The 14684-nt window shown below is 43.0% G+C and overlaps 1 protein-coding gene across 5 annotated transcripts in view; it reads right to left on the reverse strand.

Moving 5' to 3' along the window:
- dbn1 (drebrin 1) overlaps positions 1-14684 on the reverse strand; it is a 118401-nt gene that overhangs the window by 18802 nt on the left and 84915 nt on the right. For all 5 annotated transcript variants that reach the window (XM_014335351.2, XM_014335350.2, XM_042223208.1 and 2 more), the window contains exons 3-4: positions 6363-6418; positions 2970-3082 (exon numbers count right to left, since the gene is read on the reverse strand). In XM_014335351.2, coding sequence (XP_014190837.1) covers positions 2970-3082; positions 6363-6418 — 169 coding nt within the window. The remainder of the gene's footprint in view (positions 1-2969; positions 3083-6362; positions 6419-14684) is intronic.

Below are 14684 nucleotides of genomic sequence, written 5' to 3' on the forward strand. Positions count from 1 at the left end.
GATTCAGTAATCACAGCTAATTCATTCCCACACAATACAAACGCAGTGCACAGCAATTACACAGGAAAACAGCCCCGTCTCAGCTGCATTCACAGCCATTCATCTCTTATCTGTCTGTGAGTGAGCGTCGGATGAAGAAAGAGAGAAGGAGCCGCGGCTTGGATGCTTTCGCAGCATTTTTGAAGAGGAGCATTTCGAAGACCTTTTATTCCCATTTTGGGACGTTTTCTGGCACCGTTGAGCCTGGTTTGGCCCGGTTAGCCACAGTCTGGTGCTCTTTTGGCTGCTAATGTTGCTCTGTTATATTGTGATGGACTCCAGTGGCTCCTCTCCCAGTCTCATTTAACCATTAAATACCTTTTTGTTTCTCTCTCAGTCTCGGTTTGCTGCATTAATGACCATATCTCTTATTTTCCTTCCATTTACCTCTGGAATTGTGTTATGGGGGGAAAAAGCAGCAATTATAGCTAATTTCTGGAGGACGGATTGTTTCAGTCTGCCTCTCGCTGCACTGTGTCATTAAGCTCCAGCTCAGGGCGCCCCTGCTGTTGTCAGGTTCAGAAAAGAAAGCATCCATCATGAGGCTCTCAGACTTTGTTTAAATGCTTTCAGCGCACGTCGCTGGAGACTCTCAGTGTGTATAACTAACCTTAACATCAGAAATTATTCATCCCTTCCTGCTACACTTCCTTTTCATCATGAATTAAACGGTAACTGCTCCGTTAGCATGCCTGGTGCTACGACTCCATTTCCTTCCTCTCTGGTTTGGCCCGCACTTTAACTGGAGGTTTTCACTTATTACAGCGTGAGGCAGAAAAGTCCACATCCTGCTTTCCTATTAAAACCACAACATGACGCGCTTTAAAGACAGTGTTTAAGATTTTCATCATCATTTTACCTGCAGGTCTCCTTTTTATAATTCCAAACATACATCTTGTTCTTATTCTTGCTGACTCCGAAATGCCAAATACGTGCTTAAAGTTAAAGCTTCTAGAATATGTTTAGCGCCACCTTGTGTCAGGACAGAACGTGATGTCACTGGGTCGGTTACTTGTAGAAGGTAACCAAAAAAAGAAAGTGACCCATGTCTAAGAAAAAAAATATCTATAATATATAGGGCTGTGCGATATGACCAAAATCTCATATCCCGATATAAGAATTCTATCGTCCGATAACGATATAAATCACAAAAATGTAACATTTTCTGTAAAGTCTGTGAATCTCGGGCAGCTCGACTTGCGTGAAGTGTTTCCAGCTGTCATGTAGCTGGAGTCGAGTGTTTTAACAGATGCATGAAACGATACATTTTTAGACATAAGTTGTAACGGCGCCGTTTCCTTTGTGAGTATTTATTACACGGCGTGCTGCGGGGAAAAGCCTGCTCTAACGTTTGAGTCTAAGGTTTATTTGTTAGCACCTGGCGGCTCTTTTTTACTTCTCATCCATAAATACTCTGCATCTTTCACGTGATTCAGTTTATTTTGAAAAGTCTCAACAGGATCTTGAGCTTTATTGTGAAAGGTTTATGTGGAACATAAACAAGCGGACACGCGATGGTTTTACCGTCGTTGTTGCTAACGACAACGCATAAAAACAGGCGCTTGTCTGTCCGTAGTGTGGTTATATTAAATATAAGAGAAAGAGAGAAATTTAAGAAATGACATCAAAATAATGAAAAAATGTTGCCGTAAACAGTTTATTTTGCGACACCACGAAACAAACGATAGCGTAAAATGAAACGATGTTTTTATATCGTCATCTGATATATATCGTTATATCGAACAGCCCTAATAATATAGCAAAATAAACACCTTCTGATTCATGGATACACCTAAGTTTGTTTTAGGTTTAGCTAATTTAGAAAGAATCAGCTTCACTGCTAATGAGAAAAATTGCTAGGTACGTAATTTAGCAACATGTTTAATAGCTAGCAGAAAGCAGATAAAAGTTCACATAGCACAATGGATAACAACAGCTATTATGATATATCTCTTTTTAGAACATTACTTTTTCAGCTAAAATTAAGGTGTAACTAACAGCACATTCATGCTCGTAGAGATGCTACAGCTAGCTGACCAACGTTAGCCAAAGTCCTAGCTTGTGACCTGGCCTAGCTTGTGTGCTTGCAAACTTTTTGCAGAAGCCAGACAGTTTTTTGTCGTTACAGAATAAATAAAAACATATTAAGTAAGCTAACATTTACCCTGTAGAAAGATATTTTTATGTAAAGACCGTTTGCTTTGACGAAATTAAAACAGTTAAGCTTAACATAAGCTTAACGTAACGTAAGCTAAATCTTCTAATTAGCATAATTATAATGTTTTATCATTTCTTCATATGATCTGTGTTTAAAACTTAATTTTTGAAGTAACGAAAGCTCAGATTCAGATAAAGTAGAAGTAGAGAGAGGCTAAAAAGACTAAAGTACATCTGACACAGAATATAAAAAGCACACTTTGTTTCATACACAGACTGATTATCTAAATCATGAATATAACATTTTCTGCCAAAGTAAGAGCATTTCTGGATATTTCATTAAGTGATTTTTATAACTCTTTCTCACACATTTTAATGGACTAAGCTCAAATGGAAAAACATGATGCCTCAGTGAACTCCTGTCCAACCAGTGATTGATTCAGAATGTGAAGACAGTTGGTGGGCTGGTTGGCCACTGCTAAACAAATCTGGTACATTAATCGAGTTTCAGAGCTTCTCACACTTTCACTACAATCGCAGCATTTGGTGACATCAGCGTGTCTACGACCGCTGCCGATGCCACTCTTCTTCCAGCTGCTGAGGCTGCAGCGACGACGAGTTTTAGATCGCTCTCATCGGCGCGTCCTTGTCAAATAAACGACTAAATTGAAAATGTGCAGCGACCCTCGATGACTCTGATATTCTCATTTATAGCATTGAAGGACATTTCAGAGCGTGCCCCCTCCCGTTTCCCCCTCGTCCCAGCGACTCACCCAGTTGATGAGGATGTATCGTGGCAGAGCGGCGGTGGGCTCCTTCAGGCCGCAGAAGCCGTACATCACCCTGCCGCTGTCAAAGGTCAGCGTGATCTCTGCCAGGCCGCCTCCTGCAGCACAGAACAAGAGTTCAATATGACTGCAGCACAGTCGCAGCCATGCCTGCTTTTTCAGCTTCTGCTGACTCGCTCTCCACGGGACACCAGCGTCACCGCTCAGACACCTGAGAATAAAACTTTTTAATCTACACTTCCAGTGCAAGTACAAGTTAGTCACAGATTATTAAGGTGATTACTCACATTAAGAATAATATTTTCTGTATTAAAAGTGTGCAGAAATTTTTAACTGAGCCCTTTTTGATCTAAAAGTGTTTATATTTGTTCTCTTTCCAGAAACGAATCCACAGATTATCCACTAATCTATGGATTCGTTTCTGAAATAATAACTTAGAGATTATAAGAAACTGTCAACTTTCCAGCATAAAATGTCAGATAAGTCAGACTCTGAGAAAACCTCCCAGTATAAACTGGAAATACTGAACTAGAGATTTCTGTCACAGTAAACCAGAAAATTCACTTTTAAACAGCCTCAAAAGTTTCAAAAGGTTCTTATTGAGTAGAAAATAGTACTTAAGTAACATATCACCATAAAACTTAGCCATTAGACAGACAGCTACTTTTTATATTGCAAATTTTGTTTAATTTGACCTTTAAATATGTAAATGAGATATTAGACGTGCAGTATTTGCATAAATATCCCACAGACAAAGTGCAGTGAAATAACAGCTAATTCTGACTTTTGGACCTTTTCTCTCGATTAAAAAAAAAAACATGTTATGAAAGCAAAACAGATTAAATTCTCTAAAGTGACGAGTGCATAAAAAAACTAGAGTCGTTCCTTGAAATTAAATCTCCAACATAATGAAGTTTTCAGTGAAGTGAATCACTCTCTCTGTACTTCTAGATTAGCATAACAATGTGAACGCTCAGTGGAAATAAGCAGATCCTGTCTGGGAACATTCAGGTGATGACTCATCATCACACAGGACCATTCAGATTATTGTCAACTTCACATCAGCAAACACAAAACATCTGGAGTTCACAATGCTACATAAACTTCTTTAAACTTCGGTGTTAAAACAGATCACACGTATTTAGGAACAAGATCTTTCTTGGGGGGTCCCCACAGCTCATCATCTGCCTCCTTCTCACCCTATCCCAGCATCCTCCTCTGTCACACCTGCATGTCCACTACATAGTCCCCACATTAAGTGTCCCGCCTCCACCCTCCCGCCTCTCTTCTCTCTCGCTGCCTGCTAACATGCCATCCCCCTCTCTGCTTCCTCTCTCTTTGGCCAGCAGCAGTGACAGTTTCTACCAGCTGTGTTGGCTAATCTGGACCCCAATGATTCGTGATGGAAATCTCATTCTTGATGATCCACATGTTTGATTAAGAACAAGATGAAACTGCAAAGAAAGATTTCATCATCTTTGGCAGCATAATTCAAAGATTCGGAGAAATCTCAACACAGACTAACGGACACTTCTGTCAGTGAGCACAGCTCATCACTACATCCAGCAGTTTTGGTTAAATCTCTACTGTGCAGAGAAAACAACAGACTGAAGCCACCACCATCTCTCAGGAGATGAACCAGCCCGCGTGGAAATCCATCCTGTGGTCTGACCAATCAGAACCAGTACAGAATTAAAAACCAGCATCCACAATGATGTAAGAACAAACAGCATAGGTTACTATCACAGCAGTGACGGCGCCATTAATGCTGAATGATATAATGTTTTGAGATTTTAGAGTATAATGGTGCAAACATCCTTTTAATTGAAGGTCCTGCTTGTTTCACAGAGAAAATCTCCACATACTCCAACACTTCCACTCCAGAACATTCATCTACGGAAAACAGGTGGAAAACTATGAGACTTCGCTCTCATCCAGACAGCACCCTGTCCTGTGGTCTGAACCAATCCGTGAGATATATTAGCTTGCTGGGGCAGCCAATCAGAAGAGAGTTGGCGTGAATAAAGCTAAACCTGCTTGTTTCGGTTTAGGATAAATAAGAATGACTTTGAACTGTGAGTCATGCAAAGCTATGCTGAACAAATGCAAGAACTAAAACATGGAGCTTAAAAAATGGTTAATCTGGGTTAATTTGACTGGTTTTATTCCACAGCTTATAGGTTTGTTTAGGTTTGAAGGTTTCCTGGGTAGAAGTGTCTTCAAGCATCATCATCATCATCATCGTCGTCGTCCCTGCAGCATTTGTGATGCAAACACTTCACTTTAGCACTTCTTTTTATACACTGATGATTACATTAGACTTGTAGAGGGTTATTCAGACGAGACGTTCACAGATAAAACTTTATTTTTATGTATGTTTGAGCTCAGCGACAGAGTGAAACAGAGCAGCAGGAGGTTACCGGGTCTCACGTAGATTATGACTGAAATTCAGATTCATCTTTTAAACCACTGTCAGTTTCTTTAAGTATTTATTAATTTAAATGATTTTTCCTTCTTTACATGTATTTACTTTGTATCAAATTCCCAGTCAGGCAAACTAAGGACAGCCTGTAGTGTTATTTGGTCTTATCTGGGTCCTCAGCTGTGCTTTAAGCAGACGTTTAGCTACATTCAAAAGATCAGTTTTTATTACCTAACTGTAGCCTACTCTCTGCTTGTGGGGTGAGTGTGTAGACCAAAACCAGTGTAAACAAATCCAATCAGCAATGGGCTCAAACTAGCCCCCACCCCCAGCCCCGCATATGTGAACGTTTTCCTCTTTGCTTTGTGCACAACGACACACATCAGTGGGTTTTTCAGTTTATTTAACTGAGAATAAAGAAGCATTTTCGTGCCCAAGAATATGAAAAAATTAAAATAAGATAAAATGGTGAGTATTTCACAAACTGCTGAGTCTGTGTTGCCAGAGTAAACGTGCACACGGGTCAAAGCTGTCTCTGAACGGATGCGTGTGAATCGAGCCAGATTTGGACTTTCACTCTGCTTCTGATGTTTAACATTAACCACCGTGCGCACATTTGCTAAATCCTGGCTAACAAACGACACACAACACACACAGTGACAGCGAGCATCGAATCAGGAGGGGTGCCATTACTCTGTAATGATCCTGCAGCGCATCATTAGCAGAAATGATAATGAATCTCTCTGATGGCTCAGTAACAATCAGGAGACAAAGAGCATGATTGCTTTTACCCCCAAAGCTGCAGCAGACGCTGCTCATCGTGATTTACAGCCGCCGGTCTGCAGAAGCAAATTGGAGCCAATCTGAACGCTCGCCATTAAAACCTTTTTCATTAAAAACACAGAAATGATGTCAGCGACGGGACGGGAGAGGGAGTCACATCAGCAGAGACTTACCTCCGGATGCCGCCAGCGTCAGGTCGTTGCTTTCATCCTCGTATGTGTACAAGGCCCTGTTAGAAACACAGACAGAGTGCTAATTAGACACAAGTAACGAGGTACAAATACTTTGTTACTCCACTTAAGACAATGTTCAGGTATTTTACTCGAGTATTTATTTTTGCTTTTCCTGCTGTGCACGCTCGGTGAAGTTTCTCCAGGAGAACAGAGAAGAAAAACCCACAGTTTGAGTCCCGCCTTTCTGTTCTCTGTGAAACGTTAAAGCTCGAGTTTTTCATTTGTTCTTTGCTTAAGTCTGAGCCCCAGAAACTTCTCGACCCAACGACTCAAACTCTTTGTTTGGGTTTGTAAAAACAATGAGACCTCGGCGTCCGGTCTCTTCACAGCTCTGTTTACTGGCCGCTGTGCTCACGTGCACGCAGACACTCGTGCTGCTTTTCAGCCTGTTGTTAGGGAGCAACACTTTCTTTCCAAAACAACTCACAGCACAAACCTCCAGCCACTGCATGAACCAGAGAGTGCTCTTAGAAACTCCCATCAGCCTTCTCTGCGGCGAGTCCTGTCAGACAGGCCCCATCCCCCGAAACAGTTTTGCAGCAGATAACAGACGAGCTGCTGCACGACGAGGGAGGTTCACAGGCCGGCGACTCCAGCCGTCAGCACAGCTTCAAAGACCGTCCTGATTATTTGGTTTGACTGAAGGAGGAGCCGCCCTTTGAAGAACTGAGATAATGCATCTTCTGACTGTTTGCTTCTAAAACTGTGCTTTCCTCAAATACACACCGACACACACAGGAGCTGCAGAGACACGAACGTGCACTGAGCACTCCCCGAATTATGAAAAACAAATTAAACTGGTGCCTCCTCACAGCCACCTCTGACCTCTCCGCTGAGGCTGAATGAAGGTGACAGAGATTACAGCTTAGCCTGCATCTCCAGATTGAAAGTCCTGCTGTAACCCTGCAGCGAAGCAAATAAAATAAAACCCACTAATCTGCACGAAAGGTCAGAAAGAACCAACTGCATAAAACACAGCCACACTGCTGTTTCCACGACGCTGCGATTTGTTTCAATTTATCTTTGCGCAGAGCGCCACAGCAGTGCTAGTGGCCAATCACGGTACTGCATCCACAAACATCCATGTGCTACACGCCCCTGTTAAAAATACGATAACAACAGAGAAAATAACTGCAGTGAAACATGTTTGACAAACAAAAAGGAAGCAGACGTGTAGACATTAAGGACCTGTTTCAGTGGGCGGAGCTTATACTCTAATGAGGCAGGTCCAAAGAATCGCAGTGAGCCAAACACTCAGGGTCCTCCAAACGCCGAGTTTTTTCTTACTCTACTCACTGCCTGATGTCACAGAGGGGTTAATGTCCCAAATGTGGCCATATTGTGCACAGAAGCCCCGCCTACCTGCTGTTCAGACTGTTTATGATGGGCAGCCAATCAGAAGAAAGTCACTTTAAAGATGGGGGAGGACTCAAAGCAGCTTGTTTGGACAGAGGATGAACTGAGTGTCAGATAAAGAAGGATTTTTTTGAACTGTGAGTCATGCAAAGCTGCTGTGTTACATGCCCGACCACTTCCAGCTAACCTGTGCGTGACGCGAACAAACTGGGAACCAGCAGGAAGCAGCAGAAACAGATTATTGAAGGATATGAGATGGTGGGCTGAGAAATTTATCAGGAGATTATAAACCAGACAGCAACACACGGGATTGCTACAGACTTCTTTTAAATCATAGAAGTGACTAACTCAGAGGCTGATTATTGTCTTATTTATCAGGTTTCCTTAATCAAAAATAATATCAACATATGACGCAGATTAAATAGTTTTAATTTTACTTTTCCTCAGGATTAAGAGCCTGATCTCGTCAGTTTGTGAGCCGCACTCACCTGCCTGAATGTGAGATACTTTTAGTTTGATTGGTGGATTTTGCAGCTGCCTTGGTGAGTGTGTGTTCTGTTAAAGTGTGTGTGGATGTTTGGGATTACCACGAGGGCTCAGTCCACATGACATCATGCTGTTTCAGCCCAAAGCTTTAGTCTGGCCAGCGTCTGACTTCCTGCTGACCTCAGCTCCCCGCCCGCCATCCTGTCTGTTTCTGCAGAGTCACTCTCTGCTTCCTGTTTCTCTCTCTGTTTATGCATCACCACATCTCCTCACTGCTACATTTTCACTTTCCTCACAGATTAACAGATTACAGCTCCTGTCAGCAGATCTTCCAGCTGTAAGACTGCTTCTTTAAACTTGTGCCAGTCGGAGCGTGACCTCGTAGGACTCCAGATTTATTTTGGAAGGTCAGTTTTTCCATCTTCCATCCATACAGGGCCAGCTCTGCCGATACCAATACTGATGACTTTTACCCTATAAGGGCAGCAACTTAGGGGAGAGCAGTGTGTCATGATTTATAAGATGAGTCATCATCGGTTTGTCAAATTCTGAACACTAAATCACTGGTTTTTACTTTCCACAATAATCATTTAACCCAATAAAACACATCATTCGGCTTTTCATGGATTTTGAAACTGAGCCCATCTCTGACGTTTTTGGGTCAGCTTTGTTTAAATGTGCTGTAGGCTTTAAATAGACGTGACAGTCAACACAGCAAGGTGTGAGGTACATTTTTTCATTTCTAAAAATAATATTTAACACAGTTCAGACGGCTACATGCTAAACTTGCTGAACAGAAACAAAGTATCGGTCCTATGACACCAGTATCGATCTGATACCGATACCAATACTAATATCGATACTGGGATCGATCCAACCCCAGTGCCTGCTGAGTTCATGATTATACAAACAGAAATAACCATCAGAGGCAGATTAGATTCAACTAAAACCCGCAGTTCCTCTAACGTCCACTGGAGACACTTTACAGCATAAATAAACATGTTTTTTGCGTGTTGTGATGCAACCACCAGTCGGTCAAGAGGGGAAAATGAGTTTCGCTAATTATGAATGACTGCAGACTCTGATGTATGTGTTAATGTGGCGCTCTATCGTTGTAAACTGGGGAGTCAGCATCTCGGCACGGATTCAGCTCTCGGCGACGTGGCTGGCTGATATTAATTGACTCCGACACTAATTTTTTCCTCCACTTGTTGTTCGATGCTGCTGGGGTTAACATTTTATCTTCTCATAACTGCCGGGCTGTGTATGGCCTGGATACTCAGGTCTGAACCAGGAAATCCAGATGAAAAACAGATGGAAGGTGTAAGAACACAGTCTGATACTACAGCTACTACTACTACAGCTTCCTGTATATGACAGGTACAGCAGTATCAGCATCAGAGAGAATTCCTGGAGGCAGAAACAAACACGGCGAGGCCGGGAAATAAAGCGATAACAGATAATGAAGACAACAATACGGAGAAAGTCGAGGAGGAGGCGTTTAAGGTGGAGAGAAAGCGATGAAGAGTGTGTCTATGTCGCTCATTCAAGGCCTCTATAAATAATTCTCTTTAAAACAGACAGCTGTTTATTATTCATATAAGCCCTCGTGACCTAGAAACAGCTCCGCGTGTGTTTGTGTGTGAGCGGTTTATCACGCACGAGGACGGGAGAGGAAAAGAGAAGATGTTTGATGAAGAGGCAGCAGGGGATGAATGACGAGAGGACTGATGAAGCTCATCAAGTAATCACATTCAATCCAGAACATCAGTTTCCTCTGCGTGTCCAATCAGGAGAAAGCTCTCGTCTCATCATGGAAATTTCAATGCACAGGGAAGGAAGAGTGTGAAGGACAAACAGACCTTTCATAGCCTGAAATCAACCAGCGTCCCGGCTTCACAAGCTAATGACAGCAAAGCCGTTACTTTTTAAGCCTAATTTCCAAGTTCTCAAGTGAATGAGACATACGCAGAGTGTGGGTCAGGGTGTTTCCCTGAATGTGCTGCAGTAGCGGTTTTCACTGATAAACATTAAAAAAACAAACAAACAAAAACATCACCAGCATTGCTAGTGAACTATCACTGGATTGCTAGCGATGCACAAATGGCTGCACATCGCTAAGGAGCAAAATAAATCCTGCTTTTCCGACTTTACTAGTGGAGACACTCAACTTGGGATTGCCATCACTCCAAGCTCTGAAGTCTGGCTTCCAAGAAAAATAGAACGTAGCATTTGAACCCGGCTAACTGCTGCTTTGGCTATCAAGCAAACATTAGCTAGCATTAGCTAACATGCCAGAATAAATCCAGCTTTGTCTGATGCAGCCCGCTTAGCCAAATGGGAATTAGCTGTCAGGGAAAACTCCCGTTATTTGGCCAGGCTTGGACTTCTGGAGGGATTTTTTTGGTTTCAGGATCAACTCTTTAAACTGTTTATCAGAAAGCACACATAAAGAACCAGAGCTCTTAAAAACAGTCACTGTTTTTCCCTACAGAGCTAATCATTTGGTATATCCCATCAGAATTTTCAAAAATGGCCATCATTTTCCAAGATTGATTTTGAAAAAAGAGACTGCTAAAAATAAAAACATAAGAGGTTTTTGGACAAAGTTTGTGTTCTCCATTCTTTAAGCACCGGCACCTTTTCAAAAGTACCGGTTTGGCACCGGTATCTGATAAAACCTAAACAATACCCATCCCTAATCAGAGTACATTAGCCAGGTGTTGGCAGTAGTTTCTACTTGTGAAAGAGTTTCCTAAAATAACTGAATATATAGATATATAACATATTTTATACCTGGCAAACAGTATATATGATATGATACAGAGCATATATGCTGCACAGGACACATGTCCATGTCCTAGCTCTTGTAAAGGCTGACATATATGAGATGTTATACTGCAAACACGAGGCCCAGGCTGATCACGGTCTTTCACTGAAGAGCCACGGCTGTCATTAACAACAATGGGGTTATGCAGTGCTCTGTTATCATGTTTAAAACAGGAAGAAGCTCCAGAGGAGACGCCGTCTCCATCCGATTAGCACAGATGCTCACATGAAGCTAAAACCCTGACGACATGTGGGGGAAGATAAATGATCAGGATCAGGGAGGAGGTGCAGTACAGGTGTGTGACATGGTCCAGTAAACACAGGGTGATGTGACAGCGCACCTTTGTTTGTTTCACAGGTAAAAAAAAGGAAAAGAGCACCAAGCTCTGAGAGGACGCCGCTGTTTCCATTATTCTGTCCAGCAGCTCGGTTGCTCAGACTGTCTCTCACACACACACACACACACACACACACACACACACACACACACACACACACACACACACACACACAGAGGTTGTTGCCAAGACAACTCTCTCTCTCTCCCTCTAACAAACACACATACCCCCAATGTGAGTATCACCATGCCAACCAGGCAGCATCCCCCATCATTATGTGAGTAACAGCAGTTAGTGACCTGAGGGGGGCATCGATGTAAAGACAGCGGCGGCAGGAAGGAAGGAGGGGGGTGAAGGAGAGCTGAAGGGCAAAGGACACACACACACACGCACACCAAGTGTAGAGTCAGTGTATGTGTTTCCGTGACGACTTCAGAAGAAGACTCTCCTCCCCACAGAGAGCCGCGGCTGCACGACTATCACCAATATCCTGATCAATCCTGAGGTCACATGATTATTTTTTTACTGATTTCAGTGACAGGCACGTTTCCACGGCACTGTGACGCACCCATTATGCTGCTTTCACTTCCCGTCATTTAGCCTCTGCAGACACTAAAGGTGTTCGTTCTCCGTAAGTGCATCGCTGTGAGTTTTGTTCTCGCCCTTCGTGCTGATACGATGAGTGAAAGACTTTAGAGCGTTCAGCAGCTGTGAGCCGTCTGTGACGTCTGCTTCTAAAACCAAAAACACCTTTTGTCCACTATGGTGACTGTTTTCCTGAAGACGTTGTTACTTGTTGTGTTTACCGGTCATGTATTTTTTTTATTTCAGAGCCTCTGTGTGAGCTGGACCGATACCCACTTTCATGCTCGTGTCTTTCTTTATGTGTTTGAATAGCTAACTTTGATTTTTGCTGTATTTTAATGTGGCGTTAATCATCCAGGCTCCATACAGGAAACTTCAGAGGGCATCTGTGATTGGCTTGTGTGGGTGCATCATCATCAGCTGATTTAAGGAGCACTTGATTTGTTTTTGATTTGATTCTTTTGACAGAACTTCAATATAGACTCTTCATCTTCAATTCAATTCAATATTTCTGAAGGTACTTTCAATTCAAATGTAAAGACCGTAAAATAAGACAGAGAAAACCTCAACAATCAGACCCTCTTTGAACAAGCACTTTGGTGACAGTGGGAAGGAAAAACTCAGTTTTAACAGGAAGAAACCTCCGACAGAACCAGCCTAAGGGAGGGGCGGGCATCTGCAAAGACCAGTTGGGAGTGAAGGGAGGGAGACAAGACATTATTCATGTGAAGCCAAAATCGCGATGATATTAAAATTCAAATCACCGGCAGGAAGTCAGACTCGTTCCTGGTGGGTGTTGGACGCCGCCAGGCTGCTCCTTTGTCATCGATTCTGTTCATAGTTCTTATGGAACGAGGATAAGCACCTCCTAGTCTGAGACCGTGGCTATCAGCCAGAAATGGGTGGAGTGTGAAACTAACAGACGGACTGCAGATATGAGCGGCGCAATGAGCTTTGTCTGAAGGGTGGCTGACCTCTCCCTTAGAAATAGGATCAGCAGTGGAGTGGCTCCTCCTCCACATTGAAAGGAGGCAGTTAGGGTGGCTTGGGCATCTGACTAGGATACCTCCTGGATGCCTTGTTGGTGAGGTATTCAGGCATGTCGTACCAGGAGGAGGCCCCAGGGCAGACTCTTTATGTCTGTCGACTGGGCTGGAAACATCCTAATGAGCTGTAGGAGGTGGTGGGGTGAGGAACATCTGGGCTTCTCTGCTCAGATTGCTGCCCCAGTGAGCTGAACCCAGATGTAGCTACCGTAACCTCATCCTCTAGTGTCTTAAGTCCTGTTTTTAAGCCTCAAGACGAGCATTTATGCCAACCCCATCTTGGCCGCATGGAACAAATGTGACCAGAAGGGGCGGGTCTACCTATGAAACAACTTTGTGATATGTGATAGGTAAGACGTTAGTCAATAAGTGAATGGAAATGACCGCAGCTAATCCTGTGTGAAACGTGGAACGATGAAGATTTACAAAGTATTTCTTTTTTTATTCAGTTTGACCCAAAACAAATGATTCAGTCCATGAACTCAGGACAGACAGAAAGCGGTTTCCTCATAGATGTCTATAGTTTATTTGCAATCGCCCCCTGGTGGGCTACAAGTAGAATGCAGGTTTTTACGCACTTCCACGTTTTATTTGTGCGACCTGATTGTGGAACAGTGTGACATCCAAGCATGTTACTCAGCGCTGCTGGCAGAGAAAGCCTGGGTTTGTTTTTTATTGTGAAGCATGCTGATGTGTCAGAGTCACATTTGTATCATCTTATCAGCACCATTAAATAGCTGAATGTCATTAAACATAACACTAAACAACTCGTGTTAAATGAGTAACCACCGGAGTAGTGAGTCGAATTTCACAAAAACAATTAGCCAAAAGCAAAAAGAGGAGGCGTTTGCAGAGCAACACGATGAGCGAGAGCTTCAAAACGGGAAGAAGCTGTGATTTAACGACATTTGATACCAAAAATATCTCAGCAAATTCTCCTCCACAGTCAATTCCCAGTTAAAGCGGTCCAGAGCGAGCACAGAGCAGGGCCATAAAACTGCCACGGACAGTTAACACTTCAGTCCTCTGAAAGGATCCAGCCGGGCGGTGAGAAACCAAAGGGATCGTGTACTCTCACACTTCCTGGACTTCATGATCAGCGGACGTCAGAGCGCTCTGTGCTGCTCTGAGAGGAAAAACACCAGAGAGGAACTGATGGTTATACACGGCAACAGACTGAGCAATGTCCAAATCCAATACAGGTGCGAGTCCATGTGTCAGGATTAACAGTTTTCAGCTTTGTCTCCTCTATTATATAACAACGTAAACACAAAAGCAAAGTGGGTAACGTGTTCTCCCTCTGTGGGGGACGGTGGGCTTATATAGAGCATGTTACCTGCAGCAGGTGGCAGTCAGCCATGTCCTCAGGTAGAGGCAGAAAGACCTAAAGGACCTAAAGGACTCAATATCACCGTATCTTCCTGACAGAGATATGAAGCCACCACCCTGCACCAGACTCCATTGAAAAAAGCAGTAATTTTACCTCTTAAAACTAGAGATGGACCGATCCGATATTACGTATCGGTATCGGTCCGATACTGACCTAAATTACTGGATCGGATATCGGAGAAAAATAAAAAATGTAATCCGATCCATTAAATATCACGAAAGCACCTCACATA

This window comes from Haplochromis burtoni, unplaced genomic scaffold, assembly GCF_018398535.1.
Source record: "Haplochromis burtoni strain Fernald_Lab_line unplaced genomic scaffold, NCSU_Asbu1 Contig_105, whole genome shotgun sequence".
Lineage (NCBI taxonomy): Eukaryota > Metazoa > Chordata > Actinopteri > Cichliformes > Cichlidae > Haplochromis > Haplochromis burtoni.